The sequence below is a fragment of the Chiloscyllium plagiosum genome, chromosome 10, assembly GCF_004010195.1.
Source record: "Chiloscyllium plagiosum isolate BGI_BamShark_2017 chromosome 10, ASM401019v2, whole genome shotgun sequence".
In the NCBI taxonomy this organism is placed as follows: domain Eukaryota; kingdom Metazoa; phylum Chordata; class Chondrichthyes; order Orectolobiformes; family Hemiscylliidae; genus Chiloscyllium; species Chiloscyllium plagiosum.
In genome coordinates this window covers 14,196,978-14,224,130 of record NC_057719.1, presented here as the reverse complement: position 1 = coordinate 14,224,130, position 27,153 = coordinate 14,196,978, and the positions used below count along the sequence as shown (strand labels likewise).

The following is a 27,153-nucleotide window of genomic DNA, read 5'->3' as shown; positions in this document are numbered from 1 at the left end:
CCTGGGAAAAAGCTTATCTCTACCTACCCTGTCTATACCGTTCATGATTTTGTAGACCTCAATTAGGTACCCCTCAATCTCCTTTTCACAAATGAAAATAATCCTAACCTACTCAACCTCTCTTAATAGCTAGCACCTTCCATACCAGGCAGCATCCTCATAAACTTTCTCTGCACCCTCTCCAAAGAGTCCGCATTCTTTTGGTAATGTGGCGGCCAGAACTGTACACAGTATTCTAAATGTGGCTGAACTAAAGTCTTGTACAATTTTAACATGACCTGCCAGCTCTTATACTCAATGCCCCATCTGATGAAGGCAAACATACCATATGCCTTCTTGACCACTCTATCCACCTGTGCAGCCAACTTCAGGGTTCAATGGACCTGAACTCCCAGATCTCTCTGCTCATCAACCTTTCCCAAGGCTCTTCCGTTTACAGTATAGTTCACTCTAGAATTAGTCTTCCCAAAATGCATCAACTCACATTTGCCTGGATTGAAGTCCATCTGCCATATCTCCGCCAAACCCTCTTGTCTATCTATATTCTCCTGTATTCTTTGACAGGCCCCTTTGCTTTCTGCTACTCCACCAATCTTCGTATCATCTGCAAACTTACTAATCAGACCAACAGTGCCCTCTTCCAGATCATTTATGTGTATCACAAACAGCAGTGGCCCCAACACTGATCCCTGTGGAACACCACTGGTCACTTTTCTCCATTTCGAGAAACTCCTTGGGCGGCACAGTGGTTAGCACTGCTGCCTCACAGCGCCAGAGACCCGGGTTCAATTCCCGCCTTAGGCGACTGACTGTGTGGAGTTTGCACATTCTGCCCGTGTCTGCGTGGGTTTCCTCCGGGTGCTCCAGTTTCCTCCCACAGTCCAAAAACAAAATGTGCAGGTTAGGCGAATTGGCCATGCTAAATTGCCTGTAGTGTTAGGTGCAGGGGTAAATGTAGGGGAATGGGTCTGGGTAGGTGCACTTCGGCGGGTTGGTGTGGACTTGTTGGGCCGAAGGGCCTGTTTCCACACTGTAAGTAATCTAATCTAATCTAATCCTGTCATCTAGTACTCTCTGTCTCCTGTTGCTCAACCAGTTCTTTATCCACCTAGCTAGAACATCCTGAACACCATGTAACTTCACTTTCTCCATTAGTCTACCATGGGGAACCTTATCAAATGCCTTACTAAAGTCCATGTATATGACATCTACAGCCCTTCCTTCATCTATCAACTTAGTCACTTCCTCAAAGAACTCTATTACGTTGGTAAGGCATGATCTACCCTGCACAAAACCATGTTGCGTATCACTGATAAGCCCATTCTTTTCCAAATATAAATGGATTTTATCCTTCAGTACCCTCAGCACAGAGAGATTGGGAGGTCCTTATGCATAAATCACAATGAGGTAGCATCCAAATTAACAGAGAAGGCAAATGGGATGTTGGTCAGTAATTCCAAGGGAATGGAGTATAAAATTAGGGAAGTCTTTCTAAAATAATACAAACCACCTTTTAGACTACACATTGAATAATGTTCATGGTTGTGGTCCCCTTATCTAAGGAAAGATAAACTGTCATTGGAGGCTGTCCAAAGAAGGTTGTTCCTGAATAGGGAGGAATTGTCTTACAAAGAGAGATTGTATAGTCTGGGTCTGTACTCAGTTGAGTTTTGAAGAAAGAAAAGATTTACAAGAATGCTGCCAGATTGGGAGGTTTTGATCTCTAGGGATAGGCTGAATAGGCTGGGGCTGTTTTCCCTGGAGTATTGGGGATGAGGGGTGACATTATAGAGGTTTATAAGAGTCATAGAGATGTACAGCATGGAAACAGACCCCTTGGTCCAACTCGTCCATGCCGACCAAGTATCCTAACTTAATCTTGTTCCATTTGCCAGCACTTGGCCCATATCCCTCTAAACCCTTCTCATTTATATACTCATCCAGATGCCTTTTAAATGTTGTAATTGTACCAGCCTCCAACACATCCTCTGGCAGCTCATTCCATATACGCACCACCCTTTACGTGAAAGACTTGCCCCTTTTAAATCTTTCCCCTCTAACCCTAAACCTCTGCCCTCTAATTCTGGACTCATCTACCCTGGGGAAAAGATCTTTTAAAAGGCATCTGGATGAGTACATGAATAGGAAGGGTTTAAGAGGGACACGGGGCAAATGCTGGCAAATGGACTAGTTTAAGTTAGGAAATCTGTTCGGCATGGGCAAGTTGGACCTATGGGTCTGCTTCCGTGTTGTACATCTCTATGACTCTATGACTGTTATAATTGTATAAGTGTTGTAATTGTACCAGCCTCCACCATTTCCTCTGGCAGCTCATTCGATACACACACCACTGTTTACATGAAAATGTTGCACCTTAGGTCCATTTAAATCTTTCCCCTCTCACCTTAAAACCTATGCCCTCTAATTTTGGATTCCCCTACCCTGTGGAAAAGGCCTTGCCTATTCTTCCTATCTGTGTCCGTCATGATTTTATAAACCTCGATAAGGTCACCCCTCATCCCCAATGCTCCAGGGAAAACAGCCCCAGCCTATTCAGCCTATCCCTAGAGATCAAAACCTCCCAATCCTGGCAGCATTCTTGTAAATCTTTTCTTTCTTCAAAACTCAACTGAGTACAGACCCAGACTACACAATCTCTCTTTGTAAGACGATTCCTCCCTATTCAGGAACAACCTTCTTTGGACAGCCTCCAATGACAGTTTATCTTTCCTTAGATAAGGCAACCACAACTATGAACATTATTCGATGTGTAGTCTAAAAGGTGGTTTGTATTATTTTAGAAAGACTTCCCTATTTTTATACTCCATTCCCTTGGAATTACTGACCAACATCCCATTTGCCTTCCCTATTAATTTGGATGCTACCTCATTGTGATTTATGCACAAGGGCCTCCAAATCTCTCTCTGCTGAAGCTTTCTGCAGTCTTTTATTTCCATTTAAGTAACATTCAGTGCTTGTATTCTCCTTGACAAAGTATTCAGCCTCCCACCTCATTGAACTCGACAAAGCTAGAGGTCAGCAAAATTCAACAAGGAAACCACACTTGTATATCTGGCGGGTTCAGTTGAGCCCAAGCTCTGAATGACCTCCATGCTGGACACTGGATAACAACATCTGGAGAAAGGCCAATTTTGACGGTATTAGGCAAGATCTTTCGAAAGGTGATTGGGGGTAGATGTTCGCAGGTAAACGGACGGCTGGACAATGGGAAGTTTTCAGAAATGAGATAACGAGAATCCAGAGAATGTATATTCCTGTTAGGGTGAAAGGAAAGGCTGGTAGGTATAGGGAATGCTGGATGACTAAAGGAATTGAGGGTTTCGTAAAGAAAAAGAAGGAAGCACATGTCAGGTATAGACAGGATAGATCGAGTGAATTCTTAGAAGAGTGTAAAGGAAGTAGGAGTATACTTAAGAGGGAAATCAGGAGGGCAAAAAGGGGACATGAGATAGTTTTGGCAAATAAAATTAAGGAGAATCCAAAGAGTTTTTGCAAATACATTAAGGACAAAAGGGTAACTAGGGAGAGAATAGGGCCTGTCAAAGATCAACAAGGCGGCCTTTGTGTGGAGCCACAGAAAATGGAGGAGATTTCAAATGAGTATTTTGCATCAGTATTTACTGTGGAAAAGGATATGTTTGATATAGACTGTAGGGAAATAGGTGGTGACATCTTGCAAAATGTCCATATTACAGAGGAGGAAGTGCTGGATGTCTTGAAACGCATAAAAATGGATAAGGCCCCAGGAACTGATCAGGTGTACCCTAGAACTCTATGGGAAGCAAGAGAAGTGATTGCTGGGCCTCTTGCTGAGATATTTGTATCATCGATAGTCACAAGTGAGGTGCTAGAAGACTGGAGGTTGGCTAACATAGTGCCACTGTTTAAGAAGGGTAGTAAGGACAAGCCAGGTAACTATAGACCAGTGAGCCTGTTGTTGGAGGGAATCCTGAGGGACAGGATGTACATGTATTTGGAAAGGCAAGGACTGATTAGGGATAGTCAACATGGCTTTGTGCATGGGAAATCATGTCTCACAAACTTGATTGAGTTTTTTGAGGAAGTAACAAAGAGGATTGATGAGGTCAGAGGGGTAGATGTGATCTATATGGACTTCAGTAAGGCGTTTGACAAGGTTGTCCATGGGAGACTGGTTAACAAGGTTAGATCTCACGGAATAAAGGGAGAACTAGCCATTTGGATACAGAACTGGCTCAAAGGTAGAAGACAGAGGGTGGTGGTGGAGGGTTGTTTTTCAGACAGGAGGCCTGTGACGAGTGGAGTGCCACAAGGGTCGGTGCTGGGTCCTCTATTTTTTGTCATTTACATAAATGATTTGGATGCGAGCATAAGAGGTACAATTAGTAAGTTTGCAGATGACACCAAAATTGGAGGTGCAGTGGACAGCGAAGAGGCTTACCTCAGATTACAACAGGATCTTGACCAGATGGGCCAGTGGGCTGAGAAGTGGCTGAGTGTAGTGGGCTGAGAATTAAACTCCTCAAATTATGAGTTTAATTCAGATAAATGCAAGGTGCTGCGCTTAGGGAAAGCAAATCTTAGCAGGACTTATACACTTAATGGTAAGGTCCTAGGAAGTGTTGCTGAACAAAGAGACCTTGGAGTGCAGGTTCATAGCTCCTTGAAAGTGGAGTCACAGGTAGATAGGATAGTGAAGAAGGCATTTGGTATGCTTTCCTTTATCAGTCAGAGTATTGAGTACAGGAGTTGGGAGGTCATGTTGCAACTGTACAGGACATTGGTTAGGCCACTTTTGGAATATTGCATGCAGTTCTGGTCTCCTTCCTATCGGAAAGATGTTGTGAAACTTGAAAGGGTTCAGAAAAGATTTACAAGGATGTTGCCAGGGTTGGAGCATCTGAGCTACAGGGAGAGGCTGAACAGGCTGGGGCTGTTTTCCCTGGAGCGCGGAGGCTGAGGGGGTAACCTTATAGAGGTTTACAAAATTATGAGGGGCATGAATAGGGTAAATAGGCAAAGTCTTTTCCCTGGGGTCGGGGAGTCCAGAACTAGAGGGCATAGGTTTAGGGTGAGAGGGGAAAGATATAAAAGAGACCTACAGGGCAACTTTTTCACACAGAGAGTGGTACGTGTATGGAATGAGCTGCCAGAGGATGTGGTGGAGGCTGGTACAATTGCAACATTTATGAGGCATTTGGATGGTTTTATGAATAGGAAGGGTTTGGAGGGATATGGTCTGGGTGCTGGCAGGTGGGACTAGATTGGGTTGGGATATCTGGTCGGCATGGATCGTTGGACTGAAGGGTCTGTTTCCATGCTGTACATCTCTATGACTCTATCTCAGGGCACAATCCATAGGCACCAGTTGTACCCTTCCTCCACAGACATTGGCATCTGCCAGCCCATCATGGCCATTCACTACCAAAATGCTCAGAAAGCACAGTCTTGTCTTGAAGGCCATACCAGAAACTGGAATTGAAACACTGCAGCATGGACACTTGGCACGCAAGCACCAACTCATGGATTGAGTCAAGCTGCTTCTCAAAGCTGCTTACTCTGTCTCTTAGCACTCACTTTGCATCTACCCACAGCATCCATACCTTGCCTGTTAGTGCACTGGTACTTCTACCATAGCCAGAGGCTTTTATTACTGCTATTCGGATGGGCTCTTTAGCACAGACACAAAGACAGTATGCCTGTCTCAGTGTAGGGAGGGCACCTTCGTGAATGATACAGCAAGATGTTAATCGAACGCTGTCAGCATGTACCAGCTGCCCCAGTTCCAAGCAGACTGCACATTCATTGGCCATGTCAATAAATGATGGGGAATAATGTTCAATCTATCCAAGGAATCCATTGTCGGTCAGGGGGTCCAAGCATCATCAGTCACGGCCACAGTCAAGGGGCTTTGACACAGTCAGTCATCCATCTGGGAGGCTCACGGTCAAGGGCTCTTTCCCGTTTTAACCCAGGAATTGAGCAGCAGGCCATCCTGCCAGGCCATCCCAAGGGGAATCATTTACCATTGGTCCGGTCAGTCATGTCTAGGGTGCGCTGCAAGGAAATGGTAAGATGGGGCAGAAGTCGGTGGTGAGAGAAGCAGAAGTTGTGGGGTAAATAACTAATGAGATGAGTTTCCTTAAGATACTGTGAGAGAGCTCGCCAAACTTCACAACAACAAATCACTCCAAAATGCTCAATTCAACTCAGACATAGCCAAAGCATGCAAAATATATTCTAAAATATATTTACTGACAGTGTGGGTTCAATTACTGCATCGGCTGAGGTTACCATGAAGGACTCTCCTTCTCAATCTCTCCCCTTGCCTGAGACGTGGTGACCCTCAGATTAAATCACCACCAGTTGTTTCTATTGAATGAGAGAGCAGCTCTATGTTCTGTAAGACAATAGTGACTTTACATTACTTTATATACAATTTAACCTTTAACAGTCAGGATTAACATGCCTTACAATGAATTAACAGATAAATTGAGGTTGAGCAGACTGCATTTTACATGGACGATGCAGTTAATGATACTGTGTGTCACCAACTCTCATTAAAGTCTCTTTAACAAGGGATTCCGATGCTTCATTTTCGAAGACATAGCGGGGCATGGCTCCATTGTTAGGCCCAATCATTGCTCATACCTTGGTAGGTAATACCAAGCCAGTTTATACCCCTGAGAGGGAAAAGCTCCACTTCACAGAAAAAAAGAGCCATAGACAACCCAAATAGATAAGGAACAGCATAAAACTCAATGAAAGGGCTGATAAAAATACAAAGAATAGCATGGATCTTGTTAACTGGGAAAGATACAAAGACCAGCACAGGGCCACAAAGCAGCTTTTAAGGATGTCCAGAAGGCTTTTGATAAAGAGATTTAAGCATAAGCCCATGGAATTTAAGGAAAGTGTAGTGATTGTAGTGAGGTCAGCCAGATAGACCTTATAGAATATGAGTTCTCTGATTGAGGCAGTTAATCTTGACCAATCAGGGACTCCTGGCTGATGGATATAAACAGAAGAGTGGGCGGCACGGTGGCACAGTGGTTAGCACTGTTGCCTCACAGCGCTAGAGACCCGGGTTCAATTCCGCCTCAGGCGACTGACTGTGTGGACCTTGCACATTCTCCCCGTGTCTGCGTGGGTTTCCTCCGGGTGCTCCGGTTTCCTCCCACAATCCAAAAAATGTGCAGGTTAGGCAAATTGGCCATGCTCAATTGCCTGTAGTGTTAGGTGAAGGGGTAAATGCAGGGGAATAGGTCTGGGTGGGTTACGCTTCGGCGGGTCGGTGTGGACTTGTTGGGCCGAAGGGCCTGTTTCTACACTGTAGGGAATCTAATCTAATCTAAATATCAGCCTCCAATCAGCTTTCGAATGTTCTTAAAAAAAATAAATAAATAAACAGGAGAGTCAGACATCCTGTTCACTCTGACAGCTGGCTCTGAGGGAATTGGATCAATGACAAGAACAATCCACATGTAAATAAAGGGTGACTTGGTGACAGGATACTTTGGAGTTACTTCAGAAAATTACTGATGTGGCTGGAAAATTGGCTAAGTTGGCAAGCAGGAAATAAGATATTGATCTTCCAGCTTGCACTGAGCTCCACTGGAGTACTGCAGCAGGCCTGAACTAAAGATGTTGGCCAGGGAACCCTGCAGCCTTCAGGATTCAATATTGAGTTCAATAATTTTAGGACCTGACCACTTTCCTCTATGTCTTCTATCCACCCCCACACACCTCACCCTGTCATCACATGGGCTGCTCTTATCACAGTCAACCCAATTTCATCCACTAATGGTCCTTGGTATCAGCTTTCCTTTTTCCGCAGCTTACCATTATCCATTCCTTCGTCTGCTCCATTGCAGTTCTCTCTGGAGTCTATCTTTATCCATTGTTTACTCATTTACCACCCCACCTCCTGTCCTTAGCATATATACCAACCTTTTCCTGTCTACAGTCAGTTCTGAAGAAATGCTAACAGTGCTTTCTCTCCACAGGTGCAGCCAGAATCTGCTGAGTTTCTCCAGCAATTTATGTTTGTTTCTCCTCCTGTCTTCACCTTACTCAGCAGCCTGGGGTTTCTCAGATTCACCAAGAAAATGGACACAGAAATGTGCTTATATATGCGACAAAACGTGTTGCACTCAACATCCACACCATCATTCCAAGAAGAAGTGGGTGAAAGGGAGAACATTTCCCAGTGACACTGTTCAGTCAGCCAGGAGGTGAAGGACTCTATCTAGGAAGAGAGGCTGCTTCATTGTGTGCTCTCTAAGCAGAGAGAATGGAGTCATGCCTTGTTAGCTTAGTTAGATTTCCCATTGAGCAGCCAGTGGAAATCATAGGCCCCACATATTATTGGGGAGATAGGCAGAATTTGCAAAGTAACTATTGCACCAATGTGCACTTGATATACTGGCACCTCCATGTAGTGGCTGTAACAAGTTCAGCTTGGTGGATCTCATAGAAAATGAATTCTCTGACTTGGGGCTCTTACCTGGTCCAATCAGGGAGCCCTGGCTGACAGATATAAACAGGGGTGTCAGAGGTTCTGTTCACTCTGAGAGCTGGCTCTGAGGGAGCTGGATCTGTGTCAGGTACCGTGTACATGTAAACAAAGAGTAACTTGGTGACAGAATACTGGCCTCTACAGAGCTATTTCTCCCCATTGCGTAACAAACACCTGGCTACAAGAGTGGTTTGGAAAAGAAAGAATTCCATTTCACGGGAACCTGGCACCATAATGGGAAAAGAAGGAATCATATCATTAAAGTACCTGCCTCAAAACCACACTGGGCCAGAGCTGTTGTGGAAAGGCTACACAGCATAGACATAAGTGCTTTAAAGAATTAAATGCAGTGGAAGACTTGAGTCAAAAGGTAGTGTAGGTAATAGCTCAAAGCAAATAAAGGTGAAAAGATTAGAATAACAGTCAGAAATTGTATTTCCCCTGCAGAAAATTGGCCTCTCTCCTCCTGTTGACCTTCAAAACTCAGTATGTATGACTCTATGTATGCATGATTTTATGTGTGTATGACTGTATGACTCCAAGGTGTCTAATGCCACGTGAACGTAGGAGACCTCTCTCTGCTTTGATGTTCCATTTGTTTTGTTTACAACATCAGATATTTGCAGTCCTGGCAATCAGCAATACCTCCCTATGGTTCATTGATTTTAAGAGCAACACATTGCATTCAAGAGCTGAACATGAGCTGAAACACATGTTCACCTCACAAGCTGTTAGGCACATTGTTGAGAATGTAGCCAGCCAACAGAATAGACCATGTTCAACTTTTCACTGTCCCACCCTGATTTCTTCGGGTTGTCACAAAAGTCCAGCTTTTTTGAACTTAAAAATCCCCAAACTACCTGATGCTGCCAGACTTGCTGAGTTTCTCCAGCAATGTCTGTTTGTTGTGCTTGATTTTCAGATCCAGGCTTCTGTATTTAATAAGTAATCACTCTTTATTACAGATCATTAGATTCTAGCTACAGGTAAAGAATTAAACTAAATTTTACAAATTGAAACTCTAAAACTCCTCCTTATACACACACAAACAAATATAAATTGGTGAAAAAATACATTTGTAAAACAGTTCCATAGATTTTGTTCACAAGATCTCTGTGTTGGGTTCTTACTGATCTGAAGATTTGTCCTCGACATTCCTTTTTCCAAATGCTTCCACTGGTTTGCAAAAGGCACAGGGTGGCTGGATCCCTTCTGAAATGTCCATGACTTAGCCAATTCAAAGTCACAACCTAACAGCATCTTCTGAAAGAAAGAGAAGCTGCTTTTCTCCAGATTTAAAGTGGCTTACACCAGAGAAACTGCAATAGTTTTCTGCTGTTGCCAGCCTTCTGGTTTCTGTCCTGGTCTGACAAAGCTTCTCTGTGTCCTGCTCATGGCACAAACTGTTGAGCTACCTGACAACCAATCAAATCGATGTGGGAGGGTAGAGCACTTCTATCACTGATAACTGGTCCCGGTCCACAAAAACAATCAGTTTCACTTGGAAACAAGCCCTTTTCTCTGGTTCATCTGCACAGCTACACAGAAAGGGTTCAGAACAGGTATTGCATGTTCAAAATATGCCACCATCCTTGTAAATCCCCGGTTTTAAGACAATTATTTTTTCTTTTCGTAACACAGTTTTAAAAAAACACAGAAAAAAAGATCGGGTCTGTTCAACTAAACTTGGACAAATGAGGAAGCAGCACAAAGTTCGTTTGCTGACTTCCTCAACAAAACCAGGAACAGGTGGCTAGTGGAACATGATCCTTGCGAGTATGAGTACATATTTATTTCGATGAATAATTAAGCCGCAGAGTCAAGTAAAATAATGTACTTAAAATATCTCTTGCAGAAGGGGTAAATCTGAACATGGTATAACTTATTTTGTACATCCATGGGGTGTTGGCACTACTGGCAAGGCCAGTATATGTTGCCCATCCCTAAATACCCTTGAGAAGGTGATGATGAGCTGCTTCCTTGCTACAGTCCATGTGGTATTTATTATTTAGAGTGGTTTGAAAAAAAAGCTGAATGGTTTCTTTGGTCTTTTCAGAGAGCACTTATGAGTCAGATGCATTGCTGTGGTTCTGGAGTCACTTGTAGACTAGACCAGGAATAGTCGGCAAATTTTCTCCTCTTAAAGGTGCCATTGTCTTGTCAGGAATCTCATCTATTGCTATTAGGCAGTTGGAGTATGTAGATATTTTAATTAAAGAAAATCACTTGTTCTCAATTTATAGATGTCAATGAATGTGAGATGATGAATGGAGTCTGTGGAACAGCCCTCTGTGAAAATTATGAAGGATCCTTCTTCTGTGTGTGCATGGATGAGAATGAAGACTTTGACCCAGCAAGAGGACAGTGCCACCCTCGGGTAACAATGGGTAAGTTCAATTGGAACGTAGAGAAACAACAATTAGTTAAGTGCCCTCCTGTGGTGCAGTGGTCGTGCCCTTACCCCTGGATTGAGAGATCCGGGTTCAGTCCTACCTGTTCCAGAGATGTGTAATTACATCTCTGAACAGGTTGAATAGAAAAGACAGGTTAGCTGTTTTCATCATGGATCTGTGTGGTATTTCATTCATGTTGCCAACATACACTATTTCACTCTATCTGGAGTACAAATAACAGGCAAGGCCAAAACATTGCATGGCTTCTTAAGCCCCAACCCCACCCCACCACACAAACACAAATCTATACACATACACACACACAGATACACATTTACACACATATACATACACACACACACTCACAGGCGTGCATGCACACACGCTTACACACTCACTCTCAATGAGGTGCACTCAGGGCTGTGCGGATAGACAGCTGGAGAAGCCTTTAACACCCCAGATGTTAAACACGAAGTGGGTGAAAATAGCTATATTGACTTTAACTATTGTCTAGTGTCCAATATCAAAGATCTGTGTGCTTCATATATCCTCTGTCATTAGAATTACTGCTCCCAGGGGAGTCTCTTTAAATAGACAGGAAAGGAGAGGCAGTGCAGTCATGGTAATGTCATCCAGTAGCATTTCAAACTCCAGGGTTATACACACTGGGAGGCAATGGCCTTGTGGTATTATCGCTAATTTATTCATCCAGAAACTCATCCAGGAGACCTGGGTTTGAATCCTGCCATGGCAGATGGTGAAATTTGAATTAATAATAAGAGCCTGGAAATAAGTGTCTAATGATGATCATGAAATGATTGTTGGAAAATCCCATCTGGTTCACTAGTGTCCTTCAGGGAAGGAAACTGCCATCCTTACCTGGTCTGGACTACATACGACTCCAGACCCACAGATGTGTGGTTGACTTTTAACTGCCCTTTGGGCAATTAGGGATGGGTAATAAATTCTGGCCAAGAGCGAATGAAATAAAACTGATTTTAAAAAGTTCGCCCAACTATCAAAAAACCGATCGGGTTAATTAATGTCTTTTGAGTGAAGGAGTTCTGGTGCTAAGGCCACTTGCTAGCCAATCATACTATTTGCATTTAAAGACCACAATAATTTAGGACAAAATTCCTCCCAGGTGCTTAGTTCCCAATTCAATTGGAAAATCTGGCCCAAATGTTGTCAGAGCATTCTCTTCCTTGCCACCATGATACAAAAATCTCAACCACATGATATAATCCCAATCTATTAAATTCCAAACATCCAATGACTCTGAATGACTTCTGAGGTCCATATACCTAAACGCTATGAATTTTAAAGTGGAAAGCCGCATGTGCTCGATGAACAGCTGTCTTCCTCCTTGATCCTGCTGCCCCCCTCTGGTCTAGCTCTGAATCTACTACTTTTACAGGTTTCCTCAGTGATGAAACTGCCCCTAAAATGAAAGGAAAATATCTCTACATTTACAAACAATCTAACTGCAATTCATGCTTTATACAATCATGGAATCCCTATAGTGTGGAAGCAGGCCATTTGGCCTATTGAGTTCCCACCAGCCCTCCAAAGAGCATCCCACCCAGACCAACATTAACCACTTCCTATCCCTGTAACTCCATATTTACCCATAGCTAATCCACCTAGCCTGCACGAAATGGGCAATTTAGAATGGCCAATCCACCTGAATTGCACATCTTTGGACTGTGGGAGGAAACCGGAGCACCTGGAGGGAAACCACGCAGACATGAGGAGAATGTGCAAACTCCACATAGACGGTCACATGAGGCTGGAATCGAACCCACGTCCCTAGTGCTGTAAGGTAGCAGTACTAACCACTGAGCCACTGTGTTGCCAACTTGGTTTAAGTAAAGGAGCTTCCAAATGTTCTTATCTGAATCTAATTAGCAGAGAAGCAAATTGGCTTGGTTGATATAAACTGAGATGAGTATCGCATGCACTAGCAGGAGCATAAGGGCAGTGGCTCTTTCTATCAGACATCAATCAGAAGTCACCTGACACCAGGATATTGTCAAACAGGTTTACTTGAAATCACAATGCTGCCCCTGCATCAGGTGAAGTGAGGACAGCGCTCCAAAAACTCGTGATTTCAAATAAACCTGTTGGTCTATAACCTGGTGGCGTGTGACCTCTGGCCTTGTCCACCCCAGTCCAACACCGGCACCTCCACATCATATCAGAAATTGAAAGAGGTTTACGGATGTCGTGTGTGTTTATAATTATGAATAGATGGAGGCAGGCTTAAATGCCGTGTTATGTACTGAACTTTGTGAACTCAGATACTTGAACTGAGCTGAAGTGTACCTTTTCAGATGTTACTACTGAAGTTATGTTTATTGAATAAAAGTTTCTATTTTCTCGCCAAGGGTAATCCTGCCCCCTACTGACTTGGAATGATATTGTTTAATTAAAAAATCCAATCGAGTGCAAGCAAAGTGACCCATACAAACAATGTTAATGCTGATTCAGGAATGGTTCTTCCAAAAAAGCAAAGGTCAAATCTACTCTGTCTAACGATAGCTCATAAATAACTGCTTACAGTCCTGGCGCACGAAGACATCTTACTGTAGCAGCAGAAGCAAACAAAACCAGAAAGTGCTGGAGAAACTCAGAAGGTCTGGCAGCAACTGTGAAGTGAAAAACGAGTCCAGTGACCCTCCTTCAGGTGTAGGAGGGGTTTCACGGGCAGCGATAGTGATTGAATATTGTGCCTAAACAATGAGGTTAGCAATGGAGTCCAGGAAATTATATTTTGAATAAGTTCCACTTAAAGTCAAGGTCACTGCTAAAAATCAGAACTTTAAGTAAAAAATGAAATCAATGCTTAATCTGAAATAAGATTTTGTCGTGCCTACTTATCAGAAAAGATACATTCTAACCTGTATTTTGAAATGCTTCACATTGTTAAATTCCTACATTAATTAAAACAAATTTAAAAATATCAAAGGCTTAGTGGTAGATGTCTATTCCCCAGGGTGGCAGATTTCAAAACTAGGGGGCATATTTTTAAGGTGGGAGGAGAGAGATTTAAAAAAGACATGAGAGGTAAACGTTTTACACAGAGGGTGGTTCGCATGTGGAATGGACTTCCTGAGGAAGTGGTAGATGTGGGCACAGTTACAACGTTTAAAAGACTCTGAGATAAGTACATGAACAGGAAAGGTTAGGAGGGATATGGGCCAGGGGCAGGCAGTGGGACTAGTTTAGTTTGGGATTATGTTCGGCATGGTAAGTTTGGGCCATGCTTATGACTTTATGACACTAACAAAAGACCTGTTGCTCATTATTAATTCTACTGCCTGATCAGCCATGTTGCTCCAGATCCCTACCCTCCCCTCACCTTCTGACGTATTCCCTCTCCCCTCCATGAACATTGAAGAATGGAGCATGAGATACTGCTGCCGAGGTCTTTACTGGGAAAAGGGCAGGAAGCCTTTTGTCATCAGGCTGTCAGGTGCCTGTTTGTACCAGCAATTGTTCCAAACCCACCTTACAGCCGATGCCTCACTGCCCTTTCCCATTCTTGCTTGGCACAAGCACACGCCTACCCCACTACCTCCCCCCAACACCCCCCAGCCCCCTCCGTCCTAGCACAGGGAACAATGGAGCTGCTGCTCTTGGCAAGCTGTGGGGACTTAACGTTCCTCTCGGCCTTCATCACCAGTCTGTTCTGACTGAGCTGGATAGCTTTTCGTCAGTTGGTTGTGGTGGGGTTGTAGTCAGGATGTGAGGGAGTAAGGTAAGCTCAGAGATTGGATCAGGTCAGGGGAGCAGATGAGCCTGAGGATTGGGGTGGTTGGGGGGAATGGGGTTTAGTTGTTGAGGACTATCAGGGGATCAGCAGGAGGTTGGTTTCAGGTCTTTTGAGTGATTTGAGGTCAGTTTGTAGTTGCCTGAGAGTTTGATTGGGATGTTTTTTTTTCCTTGCCAAAATTTCCTGGGTAATTATCCAGGGACTATGTTGGAATTATACAAAGTCTCCAATTCTACCTCTGAGTTGGAGAATGTTTTGGAAAATCCCAGGGATCGGGATTAGGGGAAATGGCCCTTTGGATGTTCAAACTTCTCAAGCTATCCCCATCAGTGCTTTGGGACTTATGAAGGAGTTTTGTAGCACATCACCCAGGATTCATCCAGTCTCCAGCCATCATCCGACTGGTTCATCTGGAGCAGAGCACATGTTTCTGAAGTGAGGCTTGAACTTAATACTTTATGACTCAGATAACAATGTGACCAGTGAGCTAAGGCTGCCATCTGAATTAGTCAGAAACTTAGTTGGAACTGAGGTAGGTCATTTACTTGGCACATCGCCGTTAACAATATGGAGTCATAGAAATGTACAGCATGGAAACTTATCCTTTGGCCCCATTCAACCATGCCCACCAGTTATCCAAAATTAATCTAGCACCCGGCCCATATCCCTCCAAGTCGTTCCTATTCATATATCCATCCAGCTGCCTTTTAAATGCTGCAATTGTACCAACCTCCACACTTCCTCTGGCAGCTCATTCCATACACACACCACCTTCTGCATGAAAAATCTACACCTTAGGTCCCTTTTAAATCTTTCCCCCTCACCTTAAATCTATGCCCTCTAGTTTTGGACTCACCAACCCTGAGGAAAAGACCTTGGCTATTCACCCTATCCATGCCCCTCATGATTTTATAAACCTCTAGAAGGTCACCCTACTCAGTCTCCAATGCTCCAGAGGAAACAGCCCCAGCCTGTTCAGCCTCTCCCTGCAGCTCAAACCTGTCAACCCTGGCAACATCCTTGTAAATCTTTCTCGAACCTTTTCAAGTTTCACAACATCCTTCCTACAGCAGGGAGACCAGAGGTGAACGCAGTATTCCAAAAGCGGCCTAACCAATGTCCTGTACAGCCACAATAGGATTTGTTTTGGTGAACATTTGGATATAAACAATGAACCATCTGAATCATAGCCAGTTGACATGGCTTTCGTAGTTGACCTACAAAAATGGGTTCTGCCAATGAGAACAAAGTAACTTGAGCAATGTATTTAGTATTTGCTGTAATCCTGATAAATTGTATTTCACATCTATTCATGTCCACTACAACAGAACAGACACCAGTGTCCATGATGCCAGCTCCTGCAAAGGGGGATTTGAAGGCATGCTACTACAATCTGAATGATGAGAACTTCTGCGATAATTTGCTGTCCCGAAACATCACAAAGGAAGAATGCTGCTGTACTGTTGGACTCGGTTGGGGTGATAACTGTGAAGTTCACCCTTGTCCCATGATCAACACAGGTAAAACCATTCTCAAGATGTGTGCTTGTGCTGTAACATCATGAGACATATGTAAAATGTCAAATGAATATCTGCTAATACAGCCATTACTGGAACAGGTCTGGCAACATCTGTGGAGAGAAACCAGAGTGAACGTTTCAGATTGAGTGACTCTTTGTCAGAATGAGGCCTGAAATGTTAATTCCGATTTCTCTCCACAGATGCTGTCAGACCTGCTGAGCTTTTCCAGTGTTTTGTGTTCCTGTTTCTAATTTACAGCATCCGCAGTTCTTTCCGTTTTTGTTGTCAATGCAGTCTTGTGCCAGCACGTGACAGATTTGTCAGACTGAAGAAATGAATTTGAAAGCTTTGCAAGAGGTGACTTTTTAAAAATTCATTCATGAGATGAGGGCATCACTGGCTAGGTCAGCATTTATTTCCCATCCCTAATTACGGAGAGGGGCCAGTTAAGAGTCAATCACATTGCTGTGACCAGGTAAGAATAGCAGTTTCCTTCCCTAAAGGACATTAATGAACCAGGTGGGGTTTTTCCTGACAATCGACGTGGGTCAGATGACAGGGAATCCTCTGAGCACTCAGTCGCTGGAATTCTCTGGGGTCTTCGTGTTTGAAGGTTTTGCAGGACAAGATTTCCGGGGCGGGTGAGGCAATATGGATTGGTAGGATTGCAGTTTGCTGTGGTAATTAGCATACAAGTAGGCGAAAGTAAGGACTGCAGATGCTGGAGATCAGAGTTTGAAGGACAAAAGCCCTCCAAAAGTCGATTTTCCTGCTCCTCGAATGCTGCCTGACTTGCTGTGCATTTCCAGCACCACACTCTCAACATTAACATGCAAGTGTTGGGCCTGACAGTAGGAATTCTTCCCTCCTCCCTGCCAGAGGAGTACTTGCTGAGAACTGCTGCCCTTCCAGCACTGCTGGAAGCATGGCAGAAATCTACTCCGCCATGTAAATAGTTTCAGTTAAATATCCAGCAAAGCGATTACTTATGTACGAGGAGTACCATTCAGTTCTCTAAATAGACTGACCTTTCCTGAATCCGGCTGGTTAGTTGTCACATGACCAGTGCACCGTGATGCCAGAGCATTCCCTCCCCACTCTCCACCATAGAAGTAAGAGTCATTCATTGATCATTGCTTTGCCCAGTACGATACCGCTTTATTATTCTTTTGCTCATCATAAAACTGTACATCTCTAAGATCAAAGTCAGCATTGTAAACAACATTGTATTCAATTTCATACATTCCAGCCCAAAATAGCTAATCGATATTTTTTGAACTGAGATTTATTTCACTTTCTTCGTTCAGCAACTAACTATAACTGTGCAAAATCTATAATAAAGCTTTATATTCAAGAATATTAATGAAAAACTGTCCCCAGGATTTTTACATCAATAATCAGTTAACAGATGTTATAAAAAAACATGATTGCTGAATGCTGGAATATTGGAAATAATGATTAATTTTATAGCAGATGAAAGATATATTACAGCAGAAGGATGATGACAGCTAATAAAATGTTGTGACAGAAAGCAAGATTAGGAAATTCTTGCTTTCACTCTTGAAAAATCGCATTGCATATTCAGTACAATTAACTAAAAATAGATGCTCTTTATATGCTTTCTCTACAATGTCAGTGTTATAAAGTAAGTTAATAGAGATTTCTTTTAAAATTTATCTAACATTCACTGTTTAGCATGAATGATTCTTGGTTGAGTTCCATCTCATTGGAAGTCCTCTGACAGATTGCAGTTGTGTCTGTCTAATGTGAATTACCTGTTACAATTAATTAATTTGTCTGTCAGTTTGTGGCATTATGGTAGTGATCCTACCTCTCGATCAGAAGGCCCGGGCTCCAGTTCCACCTTCTCCAGTGGTGTGTTGTGACACCTCTGGACAGGTTGATCAAAAAATATCTGGAGGAGCTTCAGTCAAATCTCGTAAGCACATCATTTCCCTGGCCACTTCAACAAAATACCTCTTAAAATGTACCAAACCCAACACTTGTATGTTTATTAGCATGTCAAAGTGCAATCCTGCCAATCCACATTGCCTCACCTGCCTTGAAAATCTTGCACAATAAAAGCTTCAACATGAAGACCCCAGTGAATTCCAGCGACCGAGTGCTCAGAGGATTCCCTGTCATCTGACGAATGATGATTGCCAGGAAAAAAGTCCCGTCTGGTTCACTATTGACCCTGAGGGAATAAAACTGCCACTCATACCTCGCCTGACCTATATGTGCCTCCAGACCCACAGCAATGTGGTAATACTCCCATTTTTGTGTGTTATCTGGTGTAAGTTACCAGTATCAAATTGGGGTCATAGATTTGTAGATATGTACAGCACAGAAACAGACCCTCCAGTCCAACTCGTTCATGCCGTCCAGATATCCTAATCTAATCTAGTCTCATTTGCCAGCATTTGACCCATGTCCCTCTTAACCCTTCCTAATCATATACATATCCAGATGCCTCTTAGATTTTGTAATTGTACCAGCCTCTACTAGTTCCTCTGGCAGCTCATTCCATACATTCACCATTCTCTGCGTGAAAATGTAACCCCTTTGGTCCCTTTTACATCTTTCCCCTCTCACCCTGAACCTATGACATCTTCTTCTTGACTCCCCACCCCAGGGAAACGACCTAGTCTATTCACCTTATCCATGCCTCTTATGATTTTATAAGCTTCTGTAAGGTCACTCCTCAGCCTCCGACAATCCAGAGAACACAGCCCCAGCCTATTCAGTCTCTCCCTATAGATCAAACCGTCCAACCCTGGCAACATCTTTTTCTGTACCCTTTCAAGTTTCACAACATCCTTCCCATAGGAGGGAGACCGGAATTGCACACGATATTCTAGAAGTGGCCTAACCAATGTCCTGAATAGCCGTAACATGACCTCCCAATTATTAGACTTGATGCTCTGACCAATAAATGAAAGCACATCAAACAACTTCTTCCCTATCTTGTCTACCTGCAAGTAACATGTACTCCAAGGTCTCTTTGTTCAGCAACACTCCCCAGGACCTTACAATTAATTATATAAGTCCTCCCCCTGATTTGCCTTTCCAAAATGCAGTACCTCATGTTTATTTAAATTAAACTCCATCTGCCACTCCTCAGCCCATTGGCCCATCTGATCCAGGGTAACCTTCTTTGCTGTCTGCTGCACTGCTCCATGTAGCACGCCTGTTATAAATGAGGAAATTGTCATGTATTATATTTGTCAAATTCGTCTGTGAACCACTTGACTGTTCCAATTTATATTTGGTTGACTTAAAAACATCTTTGCTATTTTCACATGTCTTTCTTGTCTTTAACTTTCTTCTGCACATCTCGTGACTTTTACCATTTTTTTTTGTCATAGTATAGGTATCCAACCAGACATTCTCATTTTGTGTCTTTTCATTTACCATGTGGTCATCTTTTTTCATGTTTCTAAACTAACTCTCTTCCTGTGCCCCATGTACATTGCATATCTGTGGATGAAGAGCTGAAAATGTGTTGCTGGAAAAGTGCAGCAGGTCAGGCAGCATCCAAGGAACAGGAGAATCAACGTTTCGGGCATGAGCCCTTCCTGAATAATTCAGCTCTGATCTCCAGAATCTGCAGTCCTCACTTTCTCCTATCTGTGGATGAAGTCATGTTTCTGATATTTCACAATAGTTCCCTACCATCAAGCAGAATACAGTTAAAGCATTTTCTTCCTAATGCTTTCGTATGCGTGCACCTCCTTGAGATTCTCTCCCTGTTTTGGACCTCGATATCTGTCTGTGACTGAGATCTAGTTACCCTTGGTGTGTTTTGTCCTGAAATCCTGCTACATGTGACACTTGCTGAAAAATGTGTATATCGGCACCAAAGTTAAACAGCTCCAGCGTTCAAACATATGAACGCTCTTTAAAATAATAAGCTTTGAGAGAGTAAGTAAGAAGAAACTTAACCCTGACAGGAAAATTGGTAACCAGAGGTCTTAGATTTATAATCATTGGCAAAAAAGGCCCAGAAAGGAAATTGAGATTTTTTTAACACAGCAAATTAAGGTGATCAGGAATATACCCACTGACTGAATAGCAGAAGCAGATTCAGTAGAAACCTTTAAAAGACCATTCATAAACACTTGAAGAAAAAATAAAATAGCAGGAAAAATGTGTGGTCATGCGATTCATGCCTTGGTTCATTCAAAAAATTAACAGAGGTACAATGCCATGGTGCCTCAGTGCTAATGGATTCTGGGATAAGGCCAGAATTGGAGATTAATGCAGATATTTTAGAGACTCATCATTCTGGAAACAATTATAAAGGGAGAGCGCAGTGAGATCAAGGAGAGGGTGTTTGAAAATGGGATGAGAATTTTTAAATTGAGAAATTGTTACCCAGTGTAGGTCATCAGACAGCAAGATGATAGGTGGCTGAGATTGCGTGTGACATAAAGGGGAAGCAATGGCTTCGCAGTGTTATCACTGGACTGTTAATCCAGAGACCTGAGTAAAGTTCTGCAGATCTGGGGTTGAATCCTGCCATGGCAGATGCCAGAATTTGGCAAAAACAAATCTGAGAAGAAGAGTCTAATGATGACCGTGAATCGATTGTGGGAAAAATCCACCTGGTTCACTAATGCCTTTTAGGGAAGCAAATCTGTCATCCTTACCTGGTCTGGCCTACATGTGACTCCAGACCCACAGCAATGTGGTTGACTCTTAATTGTCCTCTGGACGATTAAGGATGGACATTAAATGTTGACCAGGCCAGCAACATCCTCATCCCATGAATGAATAACAAAAAATGGATTGCAAGCACTATAGAAATTCGGTTCCTTCTTGTTGTTATTATGAATGCTAGATTTCTATTCCTGAGTAATTTAATTCATTAAGTTTGATTCTCCAACTGCCTTGGTGAGATTTGAAGCCATGGATCATTAGGTCAGACCTTTGGATCACTAATCAAATAAAATAACCACTTTTGTGAAATATCAGAAATGTGGACTTAACCCACAGATATGCAATGTACATGGGGCACAGGAAGAGAGTTAGTTTAGCAATGTCAGAAAAGATGACCACGTAGTAAATGAAAAGACACAAAATGAGAACGTCTGGTGGGATACCTATACTATGATAAAAAAAGGTAAAAGTCACAAGATGTGCATTCGAGAGTCAAAGATAAGAAAGACATGTGAAAATAGCAAAGTTGTTTCTAAGTCAACCAAATATAAATTGGAATTGTCAAGTGGTTCAGTCGAAGTTAACAAACATAACATGTGACTATTCCTCATCCATAACCAGGGTAGTTACAAGGGTTGAAAATGTGTTGCTGGAAAAGCACAGCAGGTCAGGCAGCATCCAAAGAGCAGGAGAATCGAAGTTTCAGACATGAGCCCTTCTTCAGGAATGAGGAAAGTGTGTCCAGCAGGCTAAGATAAAAGGGACTTGGGGGAGGGGGGTTGGAAATGCGCCAGCCGTCGTGTTGCTATGGTCTGGCAATGGAGGAGTCCAAGGACCTGCATGTCCTTGGTGGAGCTACAAGGGTGAGTGCATATCCCAACTTGATACTGGTAACTTACAGAAGATAACACACAGGAATGGGAAAATGGGCCATTCTTTTGAGGATAGCAGTTACAGAGTGATCAAGTGCATGGGTGTTTTCAATGATATTTCAGTGAAGAGCAAATGAAGTGTTTATAAAGGCATACTGCTGAGAATGTAAAATGATGATTACACAGTTGTTGGAAAGTGTAGACTGAACCAGAGAGAAGTAAAATGAGGAGGAAGCATGAGCCTGACAAACCCTACAAGGAGGAAGATAAAAAAAAGCTGCATGAGCCTGGACATCCAAGGACAGGTTGGAAGTGGTAGAGAAGCAAAGATGAAGCAGGCAGAAAAACACAGTTTCAAGTCCAACAAATGATGACTGTCAAATGAGAAACAAGAACCGAAAAAGGTGAAAACTGTACCGAAACCAAAGATGAGTAAAGACATTTAACATCATCTGTTTACTTCCTCCAAACATTCACCAAGAAACGGCAACAACCCAACTTATTTTTTTGTTTTAAGTAAGATTACTGGTAGAAAGTGTTAAGACCAATAAATCCATAGTGATGAATTGTTGTACCCCAAAGACCAAAGTGAAAAGATTTGTGAACCATTGACCAAAGAATTTCAGGAATCAATTACTAGATTAGAAATAAAAGCCTACACATTGCCAATTTTGAAAATATAATGAGTTTCAGGCTTCTCTAATTTTAGTCTTTCCACAATGTATTCAAATCCCTGAGCTCTAACCTCTTGAAATCACTTCCTAAATTAGCTCACTGCTTCACTTTCCTTCCTGACAAAACTCTAGACACTACACTTGGGAAATGTTTAGTCACCTACTCTAAAATCTCCTCATGACAAAGAGTGTTGTATCTTGTTTCATAACATCTGTTGCATGCGTTGAAATGTTCTATTGCATTAAAGGCATATTATAAAATATTATGCCTTAATTGTAAACCCCATAATTTCATTAATGTCCTTTTATGATGGAATCAAGCTGCCTTACCTTTTCAAGGGCAGTTATGGATGAGCAAGAAATGCTGGCTTTGCCAACAACACTAACATTCCATGAAAGAATTAAAAAAGTCTGATCTACATGTGACTCCAGGCACTCAACAATGTGGTAGACTCTTAATGATCCTCAGAAATGCTCAAATAGCCATTCAGTTATAGTCAAAAGGATGTTTAACCACCCATCCCTTCTCAAGGGCCACTGGGGACGGGAAGTAGTTGCTAGTCTTGCCAGCAACACTCATGCCCTATTAATGGTTAGTAAAAGATTTTTCTCCTGAACTATATAGTACAATAGGCTGGAAACCCATTAGTGCCCAACCAGATAGTTGCCTCCCTGAGGCTCCATGTAAAGTGTAGATTGGAAGCCTCAAGGGGCAACTATCTGGTCGGGCACTAATGGGGTTCCAGCTATTGTACAAGCTGACCTTCCTGTGGAACAGTCAGTAACACTGCAGGCCCCGACATTCTATAGCAGCAAATGCCACCTGGAGAGTAAGACTTCAGAAAAAGCAGAGTGCTCCATGGGCTGAAGCTGTTTTAATTTCTGGCTCCCACTGAAGATATTTGACCTGGAGACTGTGGGGTTCTACAATCCTAGTGGAAGTTTGGAGTCTTCAAGTGGGCTCAACACTAGGTTGCAATTGAGGTGAGTCGGGATCCAAGGAGCAGGGAAATCAACATTTCGGGCAAATGCCTTTCACCAGGAATGATGCTGGGAGCCTCGGGAGTGGAGAGATAAATGGGAGGGGTTTGGGGGAAGGTAGCTAAGAGTGCTATAGGTGGATGGAGGTGGGGGTAAAGGTGATAGGTTGGGGGAGGGTGGAGTCGATAGGTGGGAAGGAAGATTGACAGGTGGGGCAGGTCATGAGGGCAGTGCTGAGCTGGAAGGTTAGAACTGGGATAAAATGGGGAGAGGGGAAATGAGGAAACTGGTGAAATCTACATTAATGCCATGGGGTTGGAGGGTCCTAAGGCAGAAGATGAGGCATTCTTCCTCCAGGCGTGAGTGGTTAGAGAGTGGCGATGGAGGAGGCCCAGGACCTGCATGTCCTTGGCAGAGTGGGAAGGGGAGTTGAAGTGTTCGGCCACGGGGCGATGGGCTTTGTTGGTGCGGGTGTTCCGGAGGTATTCTCTGAAAGTGCTTTGTGAGTAGGGGCCCTGTCTCCCCAATGGAGAGGACACCACATCGAGAGCAACGGATAACAATAAATAACATTTGTGGATGTGCAGGTGAAACTGATGGAAGGCTCCTTTGGGGCCTTGGATGGAGGTGAGAGGGGAAGTCTGGGCACAGGTTTTGCAATTCCTAGAGTGGCAGGGGAAGGTGCCGGGAGGGGAGGGTGGGTTGGTGGGAGGTGTGGACCTGATGAGGTATTCATGGAGGAAATGGTCTTTATGGAAAGCGGATGGGGTGGGGAGGGAAATATATCTGTGGTGGTGGGGCCTGTGTGTAGGCGGTGGAAATGGCAGAGTATGATGCAATGTATATGGAGGTTGGTGGGGTGGAAGGTGTGGACCAGGGGGAGGCTCTGTCCTTGCTGCGATTGGAGGGGTGGGGCTTGAAGGTGGAGTGCGGGAAGTAGATGAGATAAGCTGAGGGCATCGTCAACATGTGGGAGGAGAAATTGCTGTCTTTGAAGAAGGAGGCCCTCTGGCATATTCTGTGGTGGAACTTGTCCTCCTGGGAGCAAATGCAGCAGAAGTGGAGGAATTGGAAATACGGGATAGCATTTTTGCAGGAGGCAGGGTGGAAGGAGGTGTAATCCAGATAGCTGTGGGAGTCTGCAACTGAGGTGAGTTCAATTGAAGTCTTTAAAAAGGCTCAAAGCGGGCTCAAGGGAAGAATTTCTACTCCAGCTAAGGCAAAATCCCAGTAAAGCTGCAGGTGCATTGTCCAGGTCTCAGGTATAAAATATACCTTACTATCCAGCTCCAAGGATTTTGGGACAATTAACTTTTCTGGCTAGTGAAATGTACTGCTTCATATCTGCATATGTAAATTCTAAATTCCCTCACAATGTTTGGCACACTGAGGATATTATTGGAAATTATTTGAGGCAGTAATTAAGATGAGACCTATTAAGGTCCTTCTTGTGGTGTAGTGGTAGTGTCCCTATCCTGAGTTCAAGTCCCACATGCTCCAGAGGTGAGCAATAGCATCTCTGAACAGGTTGATTAGAAAAATGGACTAAATGATAATAGAAAAAGAAAGGTGAGATCTATTTATGATCACTCACCACCCCCTGTATTCATGACCCCTAAAAGCTTGGCTTGATTGTATCCATACATAGATGGAAATGTGTTGCTGGAAAAGCGCAGCAGGTCAGGCAGCATCTAGGGAAGAGGAGAATCGACGTTTCGGGCATTAGCCCTTCTTCAGGAATCTTCTGTGCAGAGGAGATGACCTGGGGGGGTGCAGTGAGAGAGGGACTCACTGAAACCTTTGTAGAGGGAGAAAGGGAGCTTCTTCAAGGAAGGCATCCTTGTAAGAGGATTCGCAGTAGGTTGAAATCTTTGAGGAGAAAGTGAGGTCTGCAGATGCTGGAGATCAGAGATGGAAATGTGTTGCTGGAAAAGCGCAGCAGGTCAGGCAGCATCTAGGGAAGAGGAGAATCGACGTTTCGGGCATTAGCCCTTCTTCAGCTATGTATCCATACATAGCTGACAGCAGTGGAGAAGATTGAACCTGGTGAGATGTTGTTCCAGCTGTTCACTTTGTTCCAACTCTACTACAGGAACCCCTGATTTTTGTAAACATACATGACATTATGATGTGGAGGTGCCAGAGTTAGATTGGGGTAGACAAAGTCAAAAATCACACGATATTGGGTTATAGTCCAACAGAGTTTATTTTGAAACTGCAAGCTTTTGGATCGCTGTTCATTCCTTGGGCAGCTAGTGAGAGAAAATATATGGGACGCAGAATTTATAAGTAAATGATCAAAGGGTCATACAACTTATGCGAATGTATTGAACAAATCTAGATGGCTATTCAGTCCTTAATCAGTTAGAATGGAGATGCAATTTTCAATTGATCAATATGTAAATCCCTGCCCCAAGATAAATTCAGGTTTTATCAGAATAAAGGTCAGACAATGCTTTTTAGATGTGAAGCCAAGTTTCTAGTGTGTTTGTATCTCGCCCTGGAGCCAGAAGTAGGAATTTATAAAAAGCTACGTATGGTGGCTGAGTGGTTAGCACTGTGGCCTCACAGCACCAGGGACCCGGGTTCGATTCTAGCCTTGGGTGATTGTCTGTATGGAGTTTACACATTCTGCCTGTGTCTGTGTGGGTTTCCTCCGGGTGCTCTGGTTTCCTCCCATAATCCAAAAATGTGTAGATTAGATGAATTGGCCGTGCTAAATTGCCCATAGTGTTCAGAGATGTGTAGGTTAGGGGTAAATGTAGAGGGATGTGTTTGAGTGGAATACTCTTTGGAGGGTCAGTGTGGACTTGAAGGGCCTGTTTCCACGCTGCAGGGATTCTATGACTGATTGTGTGCTTTTTGAACAAAATAGAATATACCTACAAATTCAAATCTGCAAATGCAATTTTACCCCATTGATTTATGTGTGTGTGTGTGAGAGAGAGAGAGGGAGAGAGAAAGGTTGTGTGTGTGCGCGCATGCGCACGTGTGGGAGAGAGAGGGAGAGATTCTATGACTGATTGTGTGCTTTTTGAACAAAATAGAATGTACCTACAAATTCAAATCTGCAAATGCAATTTTACCCCATTGATTTATGTGTGTGAGAGAGAGAGAGAGGGAGAGAGAAAGGTTGTGTGTGTGCGCGCATGCGTACGTGTGGGAGAGAGAGGGAGAGGTCATGGAGCATTGCTAAGTAAAAGAATAAAGACCCATTACATTTGTAATGATCAGTTTTCTTAAGGTCATCAGGTACAAAAGAATCACACTACGACTGCGTTAGGGAAAGTGACTCCATCAATAGGTATGTTCAGATGTCCCATAAGAGTCTAGGCTCACTGTTACAACACACAGAATTACTGTGAGGGGATATTCAGAGCAAGCAAACAGAATTCCCAACATTCCATTTCAAGGTGTCAACAGGACAGTGAAGCAATTGTAGGACAAAAACAGAAATTGCTGGAAAAGCTCAGCAAATCTGGCAGCATCTGTGACGAGAAATCAAAATTTTCAGGTCAAGTGGCCCTTCCTCAGAAACAATTGTGGTGTTTGATTGAACCATTATCCATGTGATGTGTGTGTTGTCAAAGGCTGGAATTAAAAAAAATCAGAACTGCATCTGAACCATTTGTTCTCTTTGCCTCAATTCAGATGAATACAATGAAATTTGTCCAGATGGAAAAGGCTTTATTCCATTTCAGATCGGTTCTTTTAGCTTTGGATCACAAAGCTATGGAGGTGAGTCTTACAATAGAAAA

The 27,153-nt window shown here is 43.2% G+C and overlaps 1 protein-coding gene across 1 annotated transcript in view; it reads left to right on the top strand.

The window, feature by feature from the left end:
• The window catches only part of LOC122553394 (latent-transforming growth factor beta-binding protein 2-like), a 366,328-nt gene that overhangs the window by 307,301 nt on the left and 31,874 nt on the right, over positions 1 to 27,153 (top strand). Inside the window, exons 26-28 of the mRNA XM_043697103.1 lie at positions 10,762 to 10,905; positions 16,015 to 16,206; positions 27,047 to 27,133. Coding sequence (XP_043553038.1) covers positions 10,762 to 10,905; positions 16,015 to 16,206; positions 27,047 to 27,133 — 423 coding nt within the window. The remainder of the gene's footprint in view (positions 1 to 10,761; positions 10,906 to 16,014; positions 16,207 to 27,046; positions 27,134 to 27,153) is intronic.